The 26,348-nt window shown below is 37.8% G+C and overlaps 1 protein-coding gene across 3 annotated transcripts; it reads right to left on the bottom strand.

The window, feature by feature from the left end:
• Positions 1–757: 757 nt before the first annotated feature.
• On the bottom strand, positions 758–25,182 carry LOC132696710 (probable multidrug resistance-associated protein lethal(2)03659). 3 transcript variants are annotated; one of them, XM_060661699.1, is made up of 14 exons: positions 24,926–25,182; positions 12,707–13,047; positions 12,220–12,650; positions 9,967–10,123; positions 8,890–9,764; positions 8,426–8,831; positions 6,617–6,983; positions 6,402–6,552; positions 3,713–3,943; positions 3,273–3,501; positions 2,980–3,218; positions 2,057–2,372; positions 1,033–1,201; positions 758–894 (listed from the first exon to the last, which is right to left on the bottom strand). In XM_060661699.1, exons 2-14 carry the CDS (start codon positions 13,021–13,023, stop codon positions 865–867), a joined length of 3,918 nt encoding a protein of 1,305 aa, XP_060517682.1. In that variant the 5' UTR covers positions 13,024–13,047; positions 24,926–25,182; the 3' UTR covers positions 758–864. The 3 variants fall into 3 exon arrangements, with proteins under 3 accessions (XP_060517682.1, XP_060517681.1, XP_060517683.1); XM_060661698.1 differs by lacking the exon at positions 24,926–25,182 and adding an exon at positions 21,165–21,285; XM_060661700.1 differs by lacking the exon at positions 24,926–25,182 and adding an exon at positions 16,457–16,533.
• Between the last annotated feature and the right edge of the window lie 1,166 nt (positions 25,183–26,348).

The raw sequence follows: 26,348 nt of genomic DNA, 5'->3' as shown, positions 1-26,348 counted from the left end.
TGGATCATAGTCTTTCAGTTATAACTGATTTTCAATAAAAGGGGTAGCCATTTTTCAGTTTTTTGAAATTTGCAGCGCACCCTGTAAATTTTTGAAAAATTGTCAAGAATAAAAGTTTATGGAGCCGTATCTTCTGCGTTTCCTGGTGCAGGAATTTTTTTGGTCTCGTAAACGGGTTTTGAAAAGTGATGTTTTTTAACGACCCTTGCACACGCGATTTTTTATTTTTTTAGAATACTTCCAATTTCAATAGGTTCCGTCACGGGGCAAAGTTGCATATATGTGCGATATATGAAGTCGATTGCTTTAAATTTCGGACCCTTATCGTGTTTCATAGCGGATCGAGGCCATTTGTTATAAGCTTGTGTGTCTGATGGAAGGTTAAAGAGGAGGCAAATTTTAATTTTGTAGCTCCAACGGTTCGAAAGTTATTCAGGAAAAATCAACTGACGAGGACGGAGAAAGGAGAACGGACATAACAAAAAAAAATTTTTTTTCGATGCTGATCGTTTCTGGTGGTTCCATAGGACCTACCGTTACCGAGATATTAAATTTGAATACGAGCGTAGATACTTTCGAAAAATTCGATTTCATCGATTTTCGAAAATATCAATGAAACACTGTTTATAAAACTTCTGGATTCCTCCTGCGTTGGTTTTTGTTGACTCGAACTCGGAAGTTTCTTTTAAGAATTAACAATGAAACGATCTTTTTTTTATAAAAAAATATAATTAAGTACTTTTATACATACCTATGCTGTTACAAGAAAAAAACGAGTTCTTATAAAAATATAAAAATACGATACAATAAATAAATAAAAAATAACAATAACAGTTAACGATAAAAAAAAACACGGAGCACCATCTACGTCGGCTGCGAAGATCTGAGGAAGTTCTGCAAAGGAAAATGCCATTATTAGCGACAATTCGTAACAGCCGTCAAAATGGCTTGTAACGCAGTGACGTCTGGAGCGTATTTTGATTAGAGAATTATTTAAATTAAAACTGAAAAATATTTTATTGTAAATCTCACCTTGCTCGCGATCTCCGCCAAGTGATCGGCGGTGGACTTTCCCGTCTCCCTCACCAATCCGGAAAAATAACCTTCGGGGTTCTGCAGCAGAACGTGGGGGTGGTTAAACTCGACAGCTTCACCGGCGTCCATGACCAGGACCTTGTCGGAGTCCATCACGGTGTTTAGTCTGCGAAAATAAAAATAAATCATATACATTTTTCAAAGAAACTGCCACAGCCTACTGTAATATTTTTTATAAAACTTCTGGATTCCTCCTGCGTCAGTTTTTGTTGAGTCGAAATTGCTAACGTTTCGCCGGTCATCGTGTTGGCTTCTTCAGAGTTTGACTGAAACTGGCTCGCATTTTACTCCGTACGTGCTTTTATATTGTTTGGGGGGGCGGAGCTAAACAAACAAACATGGAATTTTGTCTTTGACGGATCGAAGATGTTGAGAGATTTTTGGACAAGTGGTACATCTGGTTTTGGCGTTATACTTCTTTGATCAGTGATGTTTTGAATGTAAGGAAGGACCACAGTGGCAAGTGTAGGATTGCTTTCGGCCTCATTGCTATTGGAAGGTTGTGCTGATGTTGTGATGGAACGCTTAATATCTTTAATGTGGAAGTTAACAAGAGAGTTGATAACCGATGATTTTTGGGCCGGATGGTGATATGACCATGTACCTGTGTGCGTAGGTTTTCTCTAAACACAATGACCCAATGTTAGGTCTGATTTTTATTGATAAGAATATCTAAGAATGGCAGGTTATTAGTAGCTTCCAACTCAATGATAAAACGTATGTTAGGTTGTATCGAGTTTAACAACAATCTTAACCGCGACTCAGGTCTCTACCTGTCACCAATTTATGAATCGGTCATCCGAGACAATGTTTATACCCATCATTAGCGCGCCCCCCCCTCAAACAATATATTAGCAGGTACCGAGTAAAATGCGAGCCAGTTTCAGTCAAGCTCTGAAGAAGCCAACAGGATGATTGGCGAAAAACATATAAAACTATTTTATAAATTTTTTGACCTAACCTGTGAGCGATGGTGAATACGGTGCAATCCTCGAACCTCCTCCGGATCGTGTTCTGTATCAACGCGTCGGTCTTGGGGTCCACGTTGGCGGTGGCCTCGTCCATGACCAGTATCTTGTTGTTCCTGAGTATCGCCCTCGCCAGGCACATCAGCTGTCTCTGACCTACGCTGAAGTTGGCCCCGCCCTCCAGCGTTTTGGTATCCAGCCCCGACTTCAAATCGGATACGAAGTCTTTGAGTTCGACTTCAGCCAGCGCGTTCCAGATGGCGTTGTCGTCGTATTGCCCGAGCGGGTCCATGTTGGACCTTATGGTGCCTGTGGTGGATGTGTTTCGTTAGATACGCTGTAACTTCCGAACGGACAGAGGTGGGCGGTCGAAAGCCTCGCGGGGCGCGGCGACGTATCAAAAATGACCCCGCACCGCTCGTGTCAAATAAACTCGTGAGTCAAATGCCGTTTAACGCACTTGTTGCACAATATTCTATTACACACGGGAGTAGAAAAAAGTATATTATGCAACAACTGCTGTCCAACATTTTCGGAAAACAACACGAATATATTCACTGACGTGACTGTTAAAATTGACATAGGTCAAAATTCAAAGTGTGGGAAATCTCCGGAAACATCCGATTGTTCCCAAACCCGTGCCGTAAAATGACGGAAATGTCCGAAGTGGCTAGGATTCGCGCCTTCCTGCACGCTAGATCGGTGTGTAATTAGGTATTTTACAGACGGGAGTAGAAAACATTTTTTTTTTCATTTTTATTACGGGTTCAAAAAAATGCAGTTCTCTCGAAAACCGTTTGTGCGATTAAAAAAAAATTGATTTTTCGGAAAACGTACAGGGTCACGAAAGAAAATTTTTCGACAAAGTTCGAAATCTTTCTAACGTGAGCGAACGAACGGGGCAGCTGCGTCTTACCCGAGAATATGACCGGCTCCTGGGGTATGATCGAAATTTTCGACCGCATGCACTTGAGAGGGATGTCCTGCGTGCAGATGCCGTCTATGATGATTTTGCCCTCGACATCGGCAAGCCTGAACAGGGCGGCGGTGATCGACGACTTACCCGCCCCGGTACGCCCCACTATGCCCACCTTCTCCCTCGGCTTGATCTTGAACGACAGATTGTTCAGCACGTAGGGTTCGTTTTTGGCGTACCTGAAATCACAGGTCGGGGAATATTTCACGCGACTTGAAAACTCGACGGCTCACCTTAAATAAACTGATCTGAACTCGACCGAGCCGCGTTCCGGCCAGGTTTTAGGCGGTTCCTTCTCATCGGTGCCCGCCTCCTGGTCCACGTCTTCAGCGTACTCGACCACCCTTTCCACGGAGGTCATGTTATTCTCCAATTCGCTCCATTGTCTCATACCCCACTGGAACATACCAGTTAGGCTCATCGCTTGGGTAATCGCTAATCCTACGTTACCACCGTACGTCTCTTGAAAACATTAAAATCGGTAAAATTTCCTTAGTGCTAACGAGTCGGATAATGGAAAAGGAGGGCGTGGGAATCTCATTCGTTAGGCCACCGACATGACAGGAATATTTGGGACGTCCCGTCGACGAGTCGAAGATTTTGCAGATAATGCCTCAAAACCCTTCCTCGTCTTCGGTATCCTCGGGGTTCGAAACAATCATCCTGTACTCACCGTTTTCGATGAAAAAGAAGCTGAGCGTGACCAGCGCGGTGTAGATGATGCAGTGGAAGTCGAGCCAGAACCCGAAAGTGTGATTGCAGCAGAGGAACATGTAAAAAGCGGAACTGTGGACGTCTTGGAACGCATCGAACTCGTTGCGCAGCATTTCCTGCGCCTCGAACGCCCTAATGGTGGTCAGACCGCGCAGCGACGAGTTGAGGTGCGAATAAACCGGACTTCTCGCTGTACGCCACGAAATAATCGATAAAAGGGGGAAAATAACCGAGTGGATGATCGTTGTAAGCGTCAGAGTTAGCGTGAGCAACGCGTTGTGCGTGGGCAGTGAGCGCTTGCGTCAATAACGCTCAACGGTAACGGTAAAACTTAAGACGTAATGAATGGCAACGTAATCTGGTTTTTGTGTGGGGTGGGTTGCGACCTCTACAAACTCATCTAAATTAAGTGTCATCATTGGTGTAATACGACCAAAAATATAGTGCATTTATTGCTTTGACGTGTTAAGTATGTAAAACCCATCCCAAGAGATGTTTATTCTGCATTAAGTAGGCCTTGCCTTAGATAGACCGTAATAAATATCTGTATAGACTTGAAATTTTTATTTGAAACGTAAATTTGATTAAACATTGATACTGCGGTGTATTTTCGAATAAGTAGAAGCGTCTATTCTAACATCGGGTCATATGTATTGTTCTTAAGAGTAATAAAAGAAGAAAATATTTATCGAAAACGATTAGTGACGGAGTTGATCATTGAACTAGATGAAGACAGTAGCGATAGTGACTATACTTTATCATTATTAATTAATATTGATACTATGTACCTTGTACTATTTTTTTATGTATGTGTTTCAAGAATTTAATTTCAAGAATAAGCACTACGCAAAGTTAATCGCAGAGTCGGTTGTAACTGCACTATATTTTTGTCGTGGGTATAACTTTTTGCAAAGCCGGACTTATTAGCAAACCAGTAGTATTTTTCCCATCGTCGACAGACAAACAATGGAGTGTAGGGTTTATTAAAAAATGAGTGAAATGTTTCTGTAAATTGTTTCTAACGTTCAAACGGAACAATAAAAAGAAAATGGAATTTTATTTCGCAACCGTTCATAGCCATCAAATCCATAATAATTCGGTTATTTTTAATTTTAGGCTAACATTGCATATAAACTTTTTTATACTGTCGGCGATTTAGGAACGTCAAGAGATAAAACGCTACTAGTTTGCTAGTTTTTGAGGTTATATGTTGGGTTATGTGTTTTGAATGAATTTTATGGTGACAAAGTAATATACTGAAAGGAACAGTATTTCGTGTTTCGTATGCTGCCATCTTTTTTTTTATTTGTTTGATTGACTATTGCTCTCTTCCCAACAATAATATGGACGAATCGAAAGTGTAGCGGTAGTGTATTAAAACTTATTATCTCACTTGGTAGATGACGTAAAAGATGTATGCAAACGGCATTGGAAATAAATGCTATCGTTCATTTTCAATTGAGGTATCTCGATTTCCTTAAACGTTATACCATACCGGGTGACACAAAAATGTGGGAACACTCTATAACTTTTAAACTGCTTGAGATAGCGATTTCAAATTTGGAACGGTTAGTATAGCTTGAATGTCCATTTTTTTTACACGATGTAGTCAATGGTTGCACTTCCGGTTTGAGCGGAAACGACAATAACTTTTGAATTTTAAATAGCACAACCTATATTTTTTTGCATTTTTGGATTCAGGAGACCATTCTACGTAGGATAGGATGGTTTTTCTCTTTTTTTTGTGTTTTTAAATTTTTATTTAATTTTTGAAAACTGTGTCTAGGTAGCTGTGATCATAATAAATATTATTTACCGGGTCACCGGGACACCAACATTTCAAAAATCCGTTAAAATCCGTTAATATTCGAAAGTTACTGTTGTTTCCGCTCATACCGGAAGCCTATATTGATCCTTCCAAATTTCAGATCGCTATCTCAGGCTGTTTAAAAGTTATAGTGTTCCCACTTTCTTGAGTCACCCGGTATGTATATTTTTTCGAAAGATGTTACAAAAAGCCAAAACTTTCAATCGGTACGTCATACTCATATTTTTAATACCTTGCGATTTATGTTAACTTTAAATAAAATCGGAATTTTTGAATTTATAGTCATCCAAATATACTCGTTTTGGTCACTATGTAGCATATTATTCCATTTCCGTTACATACACGTCGTCTTCGAATAACGCTAAAGAACAACTGCAGACCTATACTATACCCTCATGTGTATGAATTTCAATGCCACCTACGTCATACGGCCAGCTATATAGTTGCCTTAATGTGTGACTGTGACCATCGAAGAAGTGACTTTTACCTACATCGTAACCTCACTATTTGAAAAAGTTCTATATTTAGTCGTCATCGAATTCGGATACGTCTAAGTGTTATCGCTACCGTTGCAGAATTAGTGACGCCGCGAAAGTAGCGTAAATAGCGGAAAAATCACCCAGACTGCGTTGTTATTAGCGACCAACCTTTCCAAAAAGCTGCTCTCAGTATACCGCGGCAGTAGGCTAACCTCCTCTATTCGAGGGCGAGATAACCACAGCACTGAAGATGGGTGCAATCTCTACGTGTACAAAACATGGTGCTTTTTATCGAAAAATATTTCACCGAACTGTGAGGGATCGGAGACGAAAAGACTTACTGGTGGCCTCGATGCGTTTGATGTTCCTGCTCGATTTGAGGAAAACGTTGCGGTACATGTAGAAGAGGGCGGCTATCACCAGGGTCGGTATCATGATCCAGGGGTCCACCGACGCGATGACGACGTTCACGGCCAAAACGTTGAGTGCTATCTGGAAATGGCAGAATAATTTTTACCCTCTTCCTTTGCTTCACCTTTTCATAGTTCAAACTAACTTGGATCGTGTCTATGAGGACGTAGGGCAACTTCTCGTCGATGGAGCCCATATCTTTGGCGAACCTATTAAGTACCCTGCCTGGGCAGTTGACGTTGAAGAACCTCGTCGTCGCGTTCACTATCCTCGCGAACATCCGGTTGTGCAACCTCACTGACGCGGACATGCAGAACTGGAAGAACGATACCGACCTGATGACGGTCAATACGATCACCGAGCCGATTATAAACGAGTAGACGTAGAAACACATGTCGGTGGTGAAGAACAAGTCCAGTCTGCTTCTGCTCTCGTCCGCGATGGTTTTGTAAGTATAGACGGTGGTGTGGTTCCTGTGGCTACGCTCGTATCTGGTCTGCTCCAAATTCACCCTGGATTAATAAATATATCTAAAGAAATTTCACAAAGATGTTGTTCGTGGTTATCGGCGTCGTTATACAACTTCAACCACCCAATCATCCGTCTGGGTCTAGCAGGAGAGAGGAAACCAGATAAAGTTTTATAACCAAGAATAGTCTCGCGATAACTCCGATAACTTTGACACCCACTCATTAACTAGAAGCTCGATCAATCAATCTCAAAGTCAATCTTCGGATACGACGGGTTGTTGATTGATCTTGTAATGGAGGATGTTATTAGTGATGAGAACGTACAACCTACACTTGCACTTGCGCTGAACTGAAACGTGACACAAACTCATCGATCAGAATCTTTAATACCATTCTCCAAAGTCAATCTTTTGAAGTTACTAAACGTGAGAACCATATTAAACCTGCGGAAGACCATCTAACCGTCTAATTGAAAACCACTTATTGTTATCTGAGAGGAGAGCAGTTAAAGTTTTATAACTAAAAAGAGTGGGTGGGTTAACTGGTAGCTCGTATATTTATCAACCAGACTTTCTCATATTATTCTACAAAATCATTTTTTGAAGGCTGTGTTGAAGATACATCCGTAGGTTGTTGATCTTGTGGTAAAGGAAGATGCTATTCGTAGGTACATCACCATCCATCTAAAAACCAATCAACCCTCCTGTCGAGTCTTGCAAGTGAGAGGAGTCCAGATAAAAGTTTATAACTGAGAAGAGTGTCGCGATAGATTATCTGGCTGAGTTAACTTGTAACGAACATGCTTTGACACAGATTCATCATCCAGATTCCAAAATGTTATTTTCCAAATAATTTTTTTCGAGGTTTCCAAAGATACATTGACGGGTTTTTGACCCTATAGTAGAAGATACTGTTCGTGATGAAAACCTACAACCTATACGCTACGACCTACATGAAGAGTCTGACAGGGGAGAGGCACTCAGATAAAGCTTTATATAAAAGGAAACACTCAGCAATATGAACGTTATAGCTCCTCTAACTGAGTTAACTTGCAATTCGTATTCTTTGACACAAATTCACTAACCAACAAACCAGAAGTCTAATGTCATTCTTCCAAGTCAATCTTTGGAAGTTTCTAAAGATGCAAACCATATTAAATCTACAGGAACTCATCCAACCGTCTAATTCAAAACCACTCAACCCTGCAGCCAAGTCTGCCGAGGGAGAGGGGCCCAGATAAAGCTTTATAACTAAGAAGATTACAGCAATAGATCCACTGGCTGAGTGATTTAGTAACTGTTTTTTTTTTACCAACTAGAATTTCTAATGTCATTTAGCAAAGTCACTCCTTTAAGGCTTCTGCGGATATATCCATGGGTTGCGGGTACAGCTATATTAAACCTACAGAAAACCATCCACTTCAAAACATTCCTGTTCAGTCTAGCAGATGAAAGGAGGCCAGATAATAACTAATAGCTGCTTACCAAAACTTGATGAAGTAGTCCGCGGAACTAGACGAGAACTGAGATAGCACGAACAAAGCGAACACCAGCACGGTGTAGCACCAGCCGCCTCCAGCTTTGAAGTATTGCCTGTAAACCCTGGACGCTATCGAACCGGTGCACCGGGTCTCTTTCACTTCTGTCGGCTCTTCGTCCGATACCGGGCAGTAAGAAGAATTCGAACCCGACAGATTTCCGCCCCCACGACACTCCGCATCTTCCGGATCGGCCTTACAGAGCTTGGCGAACTCGTCCTCGGAGTTTTGAATCTCCTGGTACGTTCCGCTGGCCACGATACGACCCCCGTCCATTACGTAGATCTTGGTGGCGGATTTGAGGTACTGCAGCTGGTGGGTGACGAGGATGATGCACTTGGTCTTGAGGAAGCCTGAAATTTACACCAATATCCTCGAATCTAGTGACGGTGTTGGGTGGTAATCTTTTACCTGCTATGCAATCGTCGAAAAGTTGCTTGCCGACCAGGGTGTCGACGGCGGACAAAGGGTCGTCGAGAAGATAAACGTCGGCTTCCTTGTACACGGCCCTCGCCAAATTGATCCTCGCCCTCTGGCCACCACTTAGACAGACTCCCCTGTCGCCGATAATGCTCCTGTCTCCGAACGGCAGAATCTCAAAGTCCCTTTCCAAAGCGCATACCTTCAACACTTCTTCGTAGCGTTTCGAGTCCCACCTTTCCCCGAACAAAATGTTTTGCTTGATGGTGCCCGGGAACAGCCACGGTTCCTGGGGACAGTAGGAGATCTTGCCGACCACGTCCTTGACGCCCTTGGTGATTTGCAGTTCCTTCATGATGACGTGGAGCAGGGAGGTTTTACCCGATCCCACCTCTCCGACTACGATCGCGAGCTGCTTCGAGCCGACGTTGAGGTTGATTTCAGACAGGGTGTTCTCGACTAGGTAAGGGTTCCATTTGGCGGACAGGTCGTGCAGGTAGACCCCGATGGACTTTTTGCTCGCCGCGTTGATCAGGGGCGTCGAGGTGTGCATGATTTTCTTCTGGGACTGTTTGGTCGCGGACTTGGACTTGATCTCGTGGAACAACAGGTAGGTCTCGATCCGTTTGATCGACACCAGGACCTCGGCGAGGTCGGAAACGGCCTGGGGGAAGTTACTAGTCATGGTCGTCTTGATGATGCTGTAGAACGACGAGATGACGTAGACGTATTCGGCGTTTGGACGGTTACCCAGCAGGGTGTAGGCCAGTATGCAGAGGAACACCGACGTCCTGGTGATGAATTTGCTGAAGGATACGTGCAGCGCCCTGATCACTGACGCCAGACGGATTTGTTTTATTTCTAGCCTGGAACCCGTTTGAGGTTTCAGATAGTTTAAAGGGAACTAGAGACCTGGTGGGCGTGGTCTCAAAAGAATGAGGTTATATATTGTTGGTTAGTTGACCTACAGGGTGTCGAATTTTGATTTGTCATTTTTGATGGACATGTCCACTGTATATCTTTAGAATGTACGTTCCTGGTGATATTGAGAGTGGTTTTGAGACTCACTTCCGGATTTTCTCGATGATCGACGAGAAAGATTTCTCCCAATTGAACATCTTGATGACTTGGATGCCGACGATGATCTCGCTCATGATGCGCACTCTCTCGTCTGTCCTTATCGCAGTGCGCAGACGGAATATGGAAGCGAGCTTTCCCAGAATCACTAGAACAGATATATCGACTTATAAATTATACTGGGTGTATCGATGCGAGGAGGCAGGAGTTTAACAATAACGAAAGTCTGCGAAGACTTCATTTTTTTTTTGCTTTTTTTCTCACTTATATTAAAACAGTAAATTCGATGACTTTGTCGTAGATAAAAATGGACAAACGGTGTTATAGTCATAGTGTTATATGTTACAGTTTAGGTCGGGAATTAATTCATACGCGGGATTTATAAATTCTGAAAAGAACATTCGAAAATTGTATTTTATTAGTCACCTTGTGTACCGCACAATGAAGGCGGAATCCAAGCAAATATTAACTCTTCAACGGAGGCTGATATTTTAAACGCATTTATTGTTATAAATAAACTTCACAACAAAGGCTTTTGGCGTCATTTTAAAACATCGGCTTGAGATTTATCACCCAAAACAACGGCTTGACACAGTTTTGATGTAACAACATTCAAAAATTTTAAAAAATATATCAATTGATTTTATGCATTTAACATGAACATTTTATTATGTTGGATGGATATTATTACCTAGCCGAAATTATGCAAATTGATGTATTTTTTATACAGGTCGTCCAAATAGTAATTTATCTCATTCATTATTTGTTTTTTGAAAAAAAAAAAACAAAGATAAGTACAAAAGTAATGGATATACTATTTTTACTATTGCACTCCCTTTTATTTTCTTCGTTTTTTATAGCTGTAATTTTGAAAGGTACTATAGTTGTTTGTCATATGCTTACCTTGAAGTTAGTTTGAATTGTTTATACAGAGTGACTTAAAATGCAAAATACACTTACATGTTTATGAATTACCCTGTATATTTGGAGATAATTTGAAATTGTTTCCTTTACTGTCAGCCATATCTTTTATTCCAGTATTATATATACGTTTGAGTGAAATGTTGTTTTGCAATAGTGATTATTGTTAATAGTCAGTTGTAATTGTCAGGTTTTAGTTCAAACGTTTATACCCCACAGAAAATAGAAAGAAGATGGTGGGATAAGACTTGGTTGAATAAACAAACAAAACAAAACCTGGTTTTCAAAATATCGCCAGAAAATTTGGATAAAATTCTGTTGTTGCCAAAGTCAGGAAACAAAAAAATAGCAAGTAGTAATTGACATATAAAAAAAACCGCAAGAAAAGACCAAACCGGAGACTTTTGGACTTTTCGTTTAGGGCTAGGCAATCTTATTATAAGACAAAAGATAAGTAGTGAAAGTTGAGGTTTAAGTCTGAGATGTTTGAGGTGTTGCGTTGCCTTGTGAGACTAATTATAATTATGTTCATTTTAGCGACAATTTTGAGGAAGTATGAGAAACTTTGAGGTATTTGGGGATATGCCCATTAGTATAAATTTCAACTTTCTGAGAACACCGTGGGTTTAAAAAATATATCAAAAAACAGGGTAAAATTATAGGTGAACATTGGTTTTATCGTCAAACTATCCATAGTAAACCGATTTTTAAAAAATTTTAAAAAAAGTTTTCGCTTTTAAGAAATTACCTCGAAATCCCATTTGGGGCTGAAAATCCAGCTCAAAATTAAATGTCTAGTTTTTGAAGTTTTGTATCTAGCTTACCGTAAAATGTTGAAATATATATATTATATACTTCAGTCCCACCTCTGTAGGATACCATTGAAAAGTCGATTGTATCCACATCGATAACTTGTCTACAATTTTATCTCTATATTTTGCCCCTAGCATAGATTAGAAAATTTCCAATTTAGGAACGGATACTATTATCTTGACAAATTTCACCTCGATCGATAGTTTTCATAGTGAATTTTCTAAAAATTTCCCGGAGCAAAAAATGAAAACAATTTTTTATAAAAACTCACCATGAAAATTTTCGATCTGCTTAAATTTGTCACGATGATAGTAGATCAGGAGGACAATTTCTGTCAGGTCCTTAAAAGTGGAAACTTTTGTACAAAAGGATTTCCAGAAATCAAAAGTTCGAATTCAATGTGATGTTTTCAAGAAAATCGATAATTTATCGATAAAATCCATTTTTTACCTATATTTTGCGCCTATGCGGGATTTCAACTTCTTTTTAACGCAACTCTTGCTCACTTACTTTGCAAAGGGATAAAAACCAGCAGTAAACAGAAGCCCGACAGCGACGTGAGGCCGGCAATATCGTACAGCAGGTACATGATCACCAACGTCTGCAGAGGTGCCACCCAGAGGTAATGCAAGTACCTGACGCAGCTGTCGAACCTGGCAACGTCATTGGACAGCAGATTGATCATCTGACCAACCGTTGTCTCGCACAGCGCTATCCTGCTCAGCTTCAGCGTTTTCCTGTACATCAGCGAGCAACATGCCACCCGAATCTTCATCCCCAAATGGTGACAGCCGAACATGTAGTTGTGGTTGACGACGATGAAAAGGAACGACGCTAGTATAAGAACGCCTGCGTACAAATAAGCCTCTTGGAGGCTCACCGATGTCTGATTGGGCGCGTAATAGTTCATGAGCTTCCTCAGAGCTAACGGTTGAGCCAACCTGGAAATTGAGTGGTTTTGAAGAGGATCTGGGAGCGGTCTCGAGCATGAACCCACCCCAAGATGAACTCCTGAGCGAAAAGCACCATCCCATATCCCAAAATCTCTTTCCAAAACATGCGCCACATGGCGCGCAAGAGGGCAGGTTCCGAGTTACGCATCTTTTCCAGTTTCCATTCTTCTTCGAGCTTGTCGCCCAACTTGTGCGACCGATGGTCGGCTAGCGGGTCGTAGAGGTCTTCTTCGTCGAACTCTTTTACCCATCCCCTGTAGAGTATCGGCAGGCCCCAGCAGAAAAATAGGTTCGATATGGGGTTGGCTTTGGTCTTGGGATGCGCGAACTTGTTGGTGTCGTCGGCGCTGCTATCATTCATATTAGGGTGACGTGCTGGATTTTCCTGGAACGTTCATTGAAAATGCCATAATATACCAGGTTTTCCGTTTAAAATTTCAATGTTGATCCCACATTAAAAATACAGTGCAAGCTCTATTAAGGGGGCGAATATATATAAAGGCTGGTAAAATTTTCAAAAACAAAATATATTTTTTTAATATCTGTAACTTTAAAAATTTTAATGAATCACAGTGGTGTCTATTTATTTCTTGATTTTTTTCAGAGTCATGACAATATCGTTAATATGCGGTGAACTAAAAAAAAATCAGAGATCAATTCTGCTCATAAAAAAATACAACAAAGAAACTAGATAAGTTGTGGAATGTATCCTCCATCTTGAGGGATACAAGCTTCAACTTTTTTCCTCATATTGCGAATTGTGTTTCTTATTAAATCGCATTAAGCTCTTATACGATCCCTCAGATCTTCTACAGTATTATAAATCAGACATTTAATATGCCCCATAAAAAACAGTCCAAATTATTTAATTCTGGGGATCTTGGTGCCATGGTTGAGGTCCGCCGCGACCTAACTCTCTTACTGCGATACTAAAGTGAGCAGGCTCGCTGTTACGCATGAACCACATGCTTTTAATAACTAAAAATGGTACTTCTAGCAATATTGGCAAATCCATTTCATCATTTAGCCTTTTTGGCAGGAAAAAGGGCCCAATTAAGTAATTTCCAACGACTCCAGCCAAAACGTTTACCCAAAACTGTTCTTTAATTACTTATCGGCCCAAATATGGTTATTGTGGAAATGTCTTAATGCATTCCTGGAAAAGTTGGCTTCATAGGTAAATAGTATTTATTGGTCAAAGAAGGGATAACGCAAAATTTTGTTCCAAAACCATTGACAAAAATTAACAGGCAAAATTTTGCAAACCAAGTCGTGCGAGATATACAGATTATTTCCAATTTTTGTAGTAATTGGATTTTCATCAATAGAATTAAAATTGTCCTCAAAGTACCTATTTCAGTCCACCTTCTATGTTTATCTGAAAATGTTCATCTATCTGATATCACTGCATTAGCATAGCGCTCTTGATATAATCACGTAGCTTCCGGCGCGCTGCCATTAGCCAAATCACACATAAAATGCATATCTGCCAACTCCTCATTAGTAAACTAGACCATTCACAAACACCAAATGAATGAGACGCGCGATGTCAAACAACTGTCAGACACGACACAACGGAATTAATAATTCTTAAAGACACAGCCTACTACAACGATAAGAAAGCTGGCATCTTCAGGGGAAGATTAAAACTGTTTTAATCTTCTCCTAAAGATGCCAATATCTGTAGATAACGAGAGCCTCAGGTAATATAGGTGCGACTGCAACAACAGATCGGAGGCTTTTGTGAAATCTAGTAGAACCAAAGTTGTCGCCATAGACTAGTCACTTGCTCTCAAGATTTCGTCACACAAGTGTAACAGCAGATTCATTTATCTTTTTCCAGAATTTTGAACAAAATGGGCAACAAAGATTATCGACTCCAAGAGTCTAAATACGAGCGGATCGGTCTTCTTGGAATTCATCTGTCGCTGGCATACATAGCTTTACCGTCGCCAGTCAGATTTTATTTCTGACATGATTTCGGTAATATAAGAAATTTCAATTAATTTAAAAATAAAATTAGTTGATGTAATCAGTGAAATAAACTCCTGGATTTGGCCAATCATCTTGTTGGCTTCTTCTGAGCTTGACTCACACTGTTACGTTGTAGGGACCAAAAGCAGCTTATAAAATTGTTCATAACCGTTCTTAACCGTAACGAAATAGACCAAATCAATAAGACTCTTATGTGTCTACATTTTGAAATTAGTTCCATTTCGTCCCCATCCGAGTTCGATGCCCTTTTAAACATGATCATATCATCTGCCCAAAATCACATTCATAAATTTGAAACACAACCAAACTCTTCTCAACTACCAAACACTGTGATAAATGTATCATCGCACCAACTTGCAGAAACGCAAAAGGTTCCAACTCCGTCCTTGCCCCAAGTATTATCCCAAAAGAGTGAATCATTTCAAATGTCGAGTTTATCCTAAACAAATGGACATCTCAAGCAGCTCATGAAATTCGATTTGAAACCTCAAAAGTCCTTAAAAAATCAAAACCTCCTATATTTAAAATTGCAAAGTCTGAACGTTTGGCCCGAAAATCCAGTTTCAGTCAAGCTTCGAAGAAGCCAACCGGATGATTGGCCAGTTCGACTAAACAAAAACCGACAGAGATGGATGTATTATTGAAATGAAATAAACTAAATTTTAAAACGTAATGTTGTTTATTTAACTTTTACAATTGATCATTAAGTAGATTATTTAAAGAAAAGGACTGTAATTGGAAGAAAAATCAATCAAGGATAGAGCTTTCAAGGGTATTAAATTTTTAAGATCCAAGAAAAAGCAGGTCCTAACCTTCAATTTTGTTTTGTTTGTACCGATGAGGCATGGATATTTGAAAATCGTACAATTGGTCTTGACAAGATATTAATATGAAAACTGTAAAAACCACTAGAGTTCAAGCGAACGGTATGTAAAATTTCCGTGGGAAACTTAAATTATAAAAGTCATTTTCATTACCGAGTAGGCCACTAGATTTTAATTGTCGCTTATAGCAGTACTTAAATTGTCATGTGTTGCATAATAATTTTCTGTGCATTAACAACACGAATACATTCACTGACATGATAGTCAGATTTGACAAACGGGACTGACACGGTAAAGTGATGCTTCCCGCACGCTAGATAGTATTAGTATAGTAGTATAGTAATATATTATGCAACAAGTGCGCTAAACGGAATTTGACTCACGAGCTTATTTGACACGAGCGGAGCGAGTGTTTAATAAACCAGTGACTAAAAAGGTTTTTCTACGCAAGCGTCACTTTACCACGTCAGTTTCGTTTCCCATGAATCCGAGCCACTTCGGACATTTCCGGGATTTTACCAGTAGGATGTTTTCGGAGATATTTCCAATGCTTTGAATTTTGACGTTTGTACACAAAAAATAACGGTCATAGAAAAAGTATAGTAAACTTTTTAACTCACTCGTTTATTAAAAACTCGCGAGTCAAATGCCGTTTACCGCACTTATTGCATAATATACTCTTACCGAACTTGTTGCATCCTATACTTTTTCTACGACCCTGAGTTTTTGGGTACATTTTCACAAAACAACAAGAATACATTCATTGACATGACTGTCAGAATTGACAAACGTCAACATATTGTCGTAAAAATTCTAGATTCCGTTTTTTGAAAATTGCGGAGCTTTCTGTAATGCGATTTTTAGGTTTTAAGTTCCCCATGGGGCAACCGGCTTCGTTATACGACCGCGCTGCGTTGTTGTTTAACAAAAGTAACGAAAAACTGTTTTCGGGTGAACGCGGCGTTGCCAACTCACCTAGATTTCCGGAAAACTCGTCAAATTTCAACATCAAGTCGTCGCGATCGCGAAAATTCACGTCTCGATGGTGGCGGCGGCGCGACAGTACTGGCGGCGGTCTCGTGAGACGAGGCGAGAAAAATTTTTCCCGAAAAAACCGCAAAAAAATCGACGCCATTCATAGGTGAAAAGAACAGACGCGACAGTGGCGCGCGGAGCGACGATCGGCCAGCGTTTTCCGCCGTTTCTCGTTTGAATTTTCGACGGGCGCCGCTGGATTGGACGGTCCAGCGGGCGCGCGCGGGCTTGCGACACCCGCGGCTTACGAAAATTTCGAAATTACCAACGTTTTTTTTTCCGTTCGTTTCGCCGCGTTTGTCGTTGGAAATTTTACGCTTTTTTTCGCCCGATGGTTTAGGTAATAACTACCCGACGCTGCTTATTAAAAGCCGATTTCGAGTCGACGACGTTGACGCACTTAAAACCTCTTTAACGGGTTGAAAAATTCATATCAACATTTAAAGCATCCTATTTTATTTTTAATTACAAAAAGCGACCATTTGCGGAACTCAATTCTCATGCATTCTGGACATACCGGCACGTTGCAGTTTTTACGTGCATACCCTGAACTTATTTATATTATTCATTATATTTTGACTCAGCTACGGGGTTAATTTTGAAAGATAGAAAAAAAAAACAAACGACGAACGCATGCTGTCAAAATGACAGCGCCATCTCTTTTTTATGGAACGTCCTATATGTTATTAGCATTAGTCGTAGATCTTTTTTTCCTGATCCGTCTTGAAACAGTGGACGTGATAGTGGTTGCAGTGTACAGGCCACCCTCCGGAGATATAAAAATATTCTTTGATAAAATAGACCAGTAGCCCAGTCATATTAGGGGTTTCACCTCGGAATGAAAGATAATAAGCTATAAATTGGTATAACCCTTTGTTTTGTCATTCTAAATGTTGTCTCAAAAGTCACAAACGCCATCGTGTGCGTGTCTTAAGATATTCAAGGTCAAAGGTCACAAAAATCGGTTTTTCGCGAATATCTGGCTTCCCATTGCCTAAATGAGATTTGCACCTATTATAAAAGTTATAGGCTATAAAATTCTCTACAACTTTTGTTTAAACTTTTTCTTCATACGACCAATCGTTTTTGGGGTAGATGGGGTAATGCAAGGTCAAGAGTGAGTTATGGTTATCACTACGTTGCATAAAGTCAATTATTTACTTGAAAATTATAATTATTAAACAATGCCCATTATTTATGTACTAATTATTAATTATTTATATTTAATTAAAATAAGTAACTTGATTATTTACATATAATTAGTCATATTTAACTATTTAAGTATAGCATATTATTAATTCTGGATTATATATTTTAATTAAATTTTAAATTAAAATGATAGTAAGAAAAAATATTTTACACATATCTTTATTTTTCATTAAATATGGCATATTATACATTTATTAAAATGTGAGTGTCCCAGATAGTAAAATGAAACCATAGGAGTGAAATTGATTTTTTATGTGGTAAAATAAATAGAAAGAAACTCAGGAGCAGTTTGCGAAAAATAACATCATAATAGTTTTCGATCGATTAGTAACTTCTTTAGGACCAAAAGTGAAAAAAAATCAGCAGGAAATTCCAGCGTATGAACAGGTGAGTGTGTAACCATTGTTATATTTGATGTTATAATTGTGATGTTTTAATTCAGTATTTAAAACAGTAATACAACTTTAGTTTTTTTTTTAACGTAATAGATGGGAATTATTCAATTGAAGTGTACACTTTTTGCATTGGAATTCGGAAAATATCATTCAAATTTTTCATAATTAAATAAGAATTTAATTGTATTGTTTTTTTTCCTTGTGGTGTCAGTTTTCAAAGCAATCTTGAAATCACATTTAGATAGGGGGTGGGGGTGGGGCATTTAGATAGTTAGATAGTAGATAGTAGATAGTAGATTGTATATTTTTTAGTTATCAGTTTCAAAATTTCTGTGGAAAATGGTATATTAATTAATCTGTGGATAAAATAATAAAAGGCAGCCATTTTGTGTCCGTTAATTTGTTTATAGTTAAGTCCAAAAAGTTTAAAGCATTATCCGTCTCTATAGAGGGTTATGCACTAAGTTAATATGATTGAAAAAGAACTGTAGTTGTCTTTGCGTTCCCGTGAAACACCATCAAAGAAAACTTTTACTTTTATTTTCTAAATTGTCCATGATAGTTTCCGTAGATAGTGGACTAAGTGGGTTTCCCATAATCAATCCCTCTTTAGCAATACTGCTTAAATTGACCATCAAATTCAAAATAATTTTGGTTTAAACAAATTAATAACCTATCTAACAGGTCTATTATGTTTATTATGCCAGTGAGTGGAATGCTGGGAAAATTATATATTCGAATTTTTAGACTACCACCGTGAATAGAATCAAAGCAAAACCTTTACATGTGGTCGAACTTTTTTTTTGGGACGACTGTGCTTTGGTTTCGACGTCATAACCATATACCCATGATTCGTCACCAGTTATGACCTTTTTGTTTAGCAGCTCTTGAGCGATGCTGTTTCGACTGTCATTTTGTTCAAAATTAAGCAGTATAGGAACAAATTTTGCTGCTATACGTGTCATGGACAAAAAAATTAAAATAAAAAAAAGTGTTTAAAAATGCATCAACCAACGTTAACTATAACATTTCTCGAACTTTGAGCCTTGTTAGTCAGGAGGTGACAGTTCTCGTATCGTAAGACGACATTTGCTCGAGTATGTTATCAGTCAGACCTCCTCGCGCGTGAGGTCAGCGGAAAATTTACGAGAAGCGTGGGAACATCTCGAAATAATGCATAAACAACCTGGGATTGTTTGTGGTTTCGATAAGGTTTCCGATGGGCTTACGTAAATCGAAACCAATTTCGTCGAATACGCCGAAGGCTACAATTTTGACCAGAGCACGTCATAATTAAAAATACCCGGAGATTTCGTTTTTTAATTTTATATATACTTTTTGCGAAGAAATTTCTATCCCGGGGGTTTCCCTGTTCCCTATAAACGCTCAATTGCGACGCTTCCGGGATACGGGGGGCTCCAATGCGGTCGCTTTAGAAAATTACTTTCGTAAAATTATTAAAGTGGTAAACGTGGGGAGGGTGGGGCAAGGTGGCCCACCTCAAAAATTAACCAGATTTTTTTTCTTTTAATAATTATAAATTCTGCTGGTTATTTGTACATTTTTAGCCGTTCAAAAATTCTAAACAGTGAGTGAGTGAGAGTGGGGGGGGGCGGAGACGCGCTACGAACTTGCCCCGCCCAGCGACGATTTTTCGAAAGCAATTTTGTGTTCTCCGTTCTCTGATATAGAATTATTCGACTATAACTTCCGAACGGTTTAGGCTACATCCCTCAAATTCTGCCCTGAAACACGATAAGTGAGCGAAATTTGAAGCTACGGACTTCAAATTTGACAAACGTATAGCGTTCGGTTCCCCGATAAAATCAATGAAACTTGGCGAGGCTGGGGTGTCGGGAAGTATTAAAAAAAAATCGTTTCCAAGGAAAATCATTTTTCGAAAACCATTTATGCGATGGCAAAAGCTATTAGAAAAGTGCTAGTGCTACAAATCTTTATTGTCGGTAATTTTCAAAAGTATGCAGGGTATTCCGGATTTCGCAAAAAACTGAAAATCGGGTTAGTTTAGCTGTGGTTCATCAGTCAATTTGATTTATATAGATCGCACATTTGTATTTAAGGTTTTCATTTATTGTACAGGGTGTTCCGAATATTCTGTTCTATATTAAGAAATGAATTAAGTGTCCTAAATTTGAAACTATTTGGCGGAGAAGTAAAAGTCCTTACCCACATTTAAACAGAAGAAATTGGGCTTAATTAAATCTTAGCAAAGTTTTAAAAAAATGTTTTTTTTTTGTTGTTTTCTCGAAAAGCAATAACCAGATCTTCAAAATTTGGGAACATTTTTTCGATTATATACAAGGTGTTTGACTGAAAATTGTTCTTTTCCACAGTAAATTGTTAGCTGTAAAGCAAAATTCGTAAAAAAATAGGGGTAATTGGTTCAAACCGTATTATAGGCAGCATCAATGGTTACAATTTCTGTATTTACACATCAGTCTCGACATATCTCGCACTCAATATAGACGCGATGACGTCATTTTCTATTAGGTGTACAATTTACCCTTTTGAAAAATTAAGAAAAACGGCGAAAGTTACAAGTTACAGTTTTTCATCAATCATACAGGGTGTGCGAGATATTTGACAAAATATCATTGCAAATCAGTATTACTAGTACAAATTTTTATATTTACCGCAGTTTGCCGTGATTCGAAAGTTCGGCGAGACTTGAAAGACACTATACGGGGTACATGCACAATAAAATTACATCGATCTTGGGAAAGTTCCGCACACAAAATAATGCCAAAAATTCTCTCTCTCTCTCAATTATTGACATTCAATTATAAAACACAATTTATATGAATCCAAACATTTTAAACACCCTGTATTTACCATGGTCTCATAACTTTCGAAACCAATAAGATGAAATCGAATCTATTCTATTCTAATTTTACAGGAATTTTAAGAGAACCCTGTATTTCGACATTTTCCGTGAATATATTTTTTTTCATTATACAGGGCGAGCTGAAAAATGTGTATGTGTATCGTATACTTTCACACCCTGTACATCGAAAACGACCTACCGTGTACTTGGCGGCGGAGAATCCATTTCTCAACAATCTATCGGTTTCCATATATAAATATACGGGGACGACCAAACGCGAAACTTTCGGCTGCGTTACGAACCTTGCGGCACACTGCGAACCGCGGTACTGAGCTACGCGTCAGCAACTAAAACCCTTGTCGTCTTGTTTTGGACGATAAAAGCTATCTCCGAGAGATGCCAAATATTTATTATTTATGTGTCAACCGCGGTAGTAGTGGTTTATTCCGTTGTTTTTTTTTTCGTTGTTGCTCCTACGAGAGAAGCTGATAAGCGCCCAAAGTCTGACTAATAACCCTATTGCGATGTTAAAGTGTGTCCCGTGGAAGTTTTCAGGCTTCATCCTATGGCCAGGTCAAAAATCCTTTTCGATTTTTTCAAAGATCTTGGGTCGTATCTCGGGAAGTAACCAGAATAACTTCAAATCCAATTAAATTAATCAAAATTGTAATTAAAGATTCATTACTTTTTAATGACAGGGAAAATGCCAACTAATAATTATAAATCCCCAACCGCCAAAATTATATTATTTCATTTAATTAAACAAACAGCATACGGTAATTAGGCCTTCGGTTTCATTTGTAGCAGAACCAACGGTTAAAATTGTGGAATATTATATTGCCTTTAGAATAGAACAGAATATAACTTTATTAACCATTCAGATAACAACAAATGCTACTTCCAAAATAATAAAAAACTAGCGTGATAAAATACATTCATTCTGAGTAAAAAAGTCTTCCATTTTAATTTTAAATTGCTTAAAAGGTAGGTAGATTTGACTGGAGGACATTATAAACTTTTATTTTAATCTTATTAGATTGCGAGGACAGATCGGTATATGTATATAGAAGACAGGGTCATAATCTGTAAACCTAGATACGTTATCAAAAATACGTTCGTAGTTTCCTTTGAGGTCCAAAATCTATTTCCTAGCATTCCACCGAACATAATAGACAATATTCTTTGTCACAGACAACTCAATCACATAGTTCGTTCGGACCAAAATTATTTTCAATTTAATGCCCAATTGCAATTTAGAAAATATCATAAATAAACATCCTTTAAGTAAAAGATTTCTTTGGTTGTACAGATATGTAGATGAAACGAAAAAACTTCAGTCCTTTTTGATTCATATATAACCGTATAAACTTTCTGGACTTAACTATAACTAAATTAGATTTTTCCATTTACCATAATCTCTCACAAACCAACATTATAATACATAATAACGCAATTCACCTTCACACGACCAAAATGGCTGCCTTTTACTTTTTTTTATCTACAGACTACTTAATATTACTCTTTCCACAGAAAATTTTGAAAAAGAATTAAATATAAAACGAACGACTTTTAGTAATTGTGTGATACGTAAGATCATACCTAAAAAACAGTTTCCAATATCTCTGAACTCGATCTATCCCATGTTAGACATAGAAAGCAAAATAAAACAGTAAAATAAATAGGAGAACCTACCAAGAAAATTTCGAAACATCTTGCTCTTAAGATTGCTTTTGAGAATAGGTTAATTTATAAAAAAACAATAAAACTAAATCACGAAAAACTCAAAAATCCCGTGTCTTTTCTTTTATATAGATTTTATTTTATTTTTCACAAAAAAAATTCTCAACCAATAGAATCTTATTTGTTTGTAGGCAGGCAGTGGCACGCCACTGATTTCCTTTAAAAATAATAACATTTGTTTTCAATTATGAGCAGATTTGATTTCTTAATCCTTTTTTGGTCCAGCGCACAGTTTTCACTAATTTATCTGCATGCTGTCATGTTAAGGATATTGTTATAACAATGCAGAGAACCAAAAACTGTAAATCGCATTGAAAAAAAATCAAGAAGTGAATATGAATAATTTGTATTTGAAGAGAAATCAGTCGCGTACCATCCATATCGGCCGAAATAAACAGGTAAAATTCCTTACGAACGCCACTGGTGTTATGGGTTATTCATTTTATTTTGACATCCACCTACAGGGATAATTTTGAAAGATAGAAAAAAAGTGTAAATACTAAAGTTTGAAGATTTTTGCTCTATTATCTTATGCAAATGTGAGAAAAAACAAACGACGATCGCAAGCTGTCAAAATGACAGCAACATCTTTTTTTTTAATTGGACTGCCCTATATATTATTAGCTTAAATTGTAGATCGTTTTTTCCTGATTTCAGTTTAAAAATAATTATCATTCGATTTCTGAACAATAGCCATATCGTTTAAAAATGGTCAAGTCTGCCTTGACACCAGCCATATTATCTACGTTCGCAATTGTTTTACAACTCTACTTTTGACAACTAATCAAAACTAATGAATTTCAGAGTAATGTCGCAAGGGTTAAAAGAGAAGATCGACAAATATATCCGGGTAGAAGAGTTTCTTCAATAAATACAATTAAAAATGTAAACAATTTGAGGACCGAAACAGTGTCACACGGAAGACCAGGACAATAGAAAGAAATTTTGATAAAAACCTCAATATATTACATTAGTCTCAAAGTAAATTTTGACTTTAAGTTTCACCTTCTTAATTTTTATATTTTATGTTATAAGTTCCTTCCGATAAACATAAAACGCAGTGGCAGAAGATGGAAATTTCCTAAACCAAATAATGTCTAAGGATGAGGCTTTGTTCACAACAGCAGGTGTATTTAATAGAAAGAGTAAACTTTGCATTTTATTTTTCGGCGTTTTTTTTCCTCAGTAAAACCCATTTGTAATATCTCAAGTTATTTAACTTAAACAACATGGCTATTGCCGAGAAATCGAATGATAATTATTTTTAAAATGAAATATCTCAAAAACAGCTATATGAAATGTCAATAAACTGTATGTTTTTGAAATTAGGAAACAAAGATCTACGATTGGAGCAACAATATATAGGTTACTACATTAAAAAAAAAAAGATGTTGCTGTGAATTTGGCAAACTTTGTATTTACACTTATTTTTCTATCTTTCAAAATTAACCTTGTAATTGGGTGTCAAATTATAATGTGAGCCACATTTCATTAAAACATCTAAAATGATAATACAGATACTAAAAAAATATAATTTATTTTTGAAAACTTTAGCGCGCCGTATCTCAAAAGTTAGGACATATGTTCGTATGAAATTTTCTAAAATTGAACTGAGGTGGCTTTTACTTGATGAAAATCCATTTTTCAAAATAAATAAGAACTAAAAGTTCCGATTTTCACGAAAGTATTTATTTTTATATGCCAATTGTTTCGACAATACCGTGTCTTTATCAAATGTAATATTTACAAACTACCTGCTACTATATATACCGAAAAATGTCCATAAAACGTTAATGTTATTGTGAGAATTACATTTTTCAATATATCATAAATCTTCATACACGGACACAGTCATACATAACAGCTCAAATCACCCTTATACACACAAAATGGCTGCATTTCACTCTTTCATACACAGACTTCTTAACACGCCACTCTCAACAGAAATTTACAACTAAGAACTTAAAATCATTAAACAAATTGCACTGAACAACGGCTACAATCCGTCCATTACCGATAAAATTATAAATAAAAAACAAATCCAGACAACAGTAAACTATCAAGCGGATTTTGATCGAGTAAAACTTTGATTTCAGATTCATCAAATTTTCTTCGTAAAAGCTGACGCGAAGTGAATTTCCCGGCAAAACTGTTTTCTTTACGCCAAAGGCGACGGAAAAAAAGGCTTATTTTCGCCAAAAATTTTAATTTTCCACTCACCTTTCGTGGTCCGTGGGGTCGTAGACACTCGACTGGGCGAATATTCCAAATATTATTATCAATCGATTAACAACACCTCTGTTCCCAAATCTACGTGATGTTTGGCCGATTTTTGATTGACAACTGTGCGTGTGTGTGTGTGTGTGTGTGCCGTCCTGAGAAAAAAAACCATTTGATGTTTTTTTTCTCTCCTATTCCAATCCGCAGCTACCGAGAACATCAATTTCGCACGGAAGTGTTAATACGGACGGCGAGTAGTTTATAATTTTGAATAAGGCTCGGTAAACAATGAAGCAGTATTTTTCGCGGACGTTTTTCCACGTACGTCACGACTCTAAGACGTTCGGATGTTTTTAAAACTCGGTATTTGTAAATATGGCGGCTTTATTGAGCAGAATATTGTACAGGCCTTGCTTGTAAATTGTTAAAAATGTTATTCTATTCTGCAGCTATAAGTCCTTTTGGTTTCAAATTTTTACGAAAAAACAAGAAAAATAAGTGAAATTTTGATAAAATCGCAGGCAAAATGAGCTCTTCTACCAACTCTTATATTGAAAACTACCTCAAACCAAAGACTTCACTTTTCTAAGACTTATTTTTGAAGAAAAATGTACAAAATAAGTGGAACTGTGCGTTTTATAATCAATATCAGGTGTCGACCAAATACCTTACTTTCTGGGTTCAACCCCGTTATTAACAAACAATATCCCCAAAATAGGATTTTTAACTATACAAAGAACAGCTCTCCTTATTTTGGACAAACTTTAGCCCAAAACCAGCATTCCTATCATTTCCTAAAATGAAAAATATCGAAAACATCATTTTCTAGATTGAACGTCGCTACGTCACTTTTTGGGATGAAGACTATCTCCAAAAAAAGATTTTTTGTTTTTGGACAAACTTCAGCCCAAAACCAGCATTCCTATTATTTCTTGAAATGAAAACTATCGAGAAACCTCACTTTTTGAACTGAACGGTGGCTATAAAAGAAGATTTTCATTTTTTAATCGATACCGGTGAAATTCTACTGAGTTGCCAACCTAATACCTCAATTTCTGAGTTAAACACCATTTACAACGATAGTTGACAAAAATATATACAAACGAATTGGAACCACCATTTTTTGTAATGAAAACAATCCGAAACCGGCAGTTATCAACCAAATTTGTAAATTAAAAAAAAAGTTTTATTCGTCCCGCTTCTTTGAGCCACCCTGTATACTTTGAAATAATTTTAAGCTGTTCAACCTAACAAGTTCAACAACTTTGTTATCCTCCATTTTCTCATAATTTTTGGAACCAATGAATATATGGAAAAGGAAGCTCTCTGCTTAATGTGGTTTGGTCACCTGCGAAGAAAGGACGAGAATAAGAGAGAGAAGAAAAAGTGAGGAACCAATGTGCACAGAAGCTATTATTTTTCT

This window comes from Cylas formicarius, unplaced genomic scaffold (genome assembly GCF_029955315.1).
Source record: "Cylas formicarius isolate icCylForm1 unplaced genomic scaffold, icCylForm1.1 PGA_scaffold_1__22_contigs__length_36826433, whole genome shotgun sequence".
In the NCBI taxonomy this organism is placed as follows: Eukaryota; Metazoa; Arthropoda; class Insecta; order Coleoptera; family Brentidae; genus Cylas; species Cylas formicarius.
Note: the sequence above shows the minus strand (reverse complement) of the source record. Positions and strands in the feature narration are given on the sequence as shown.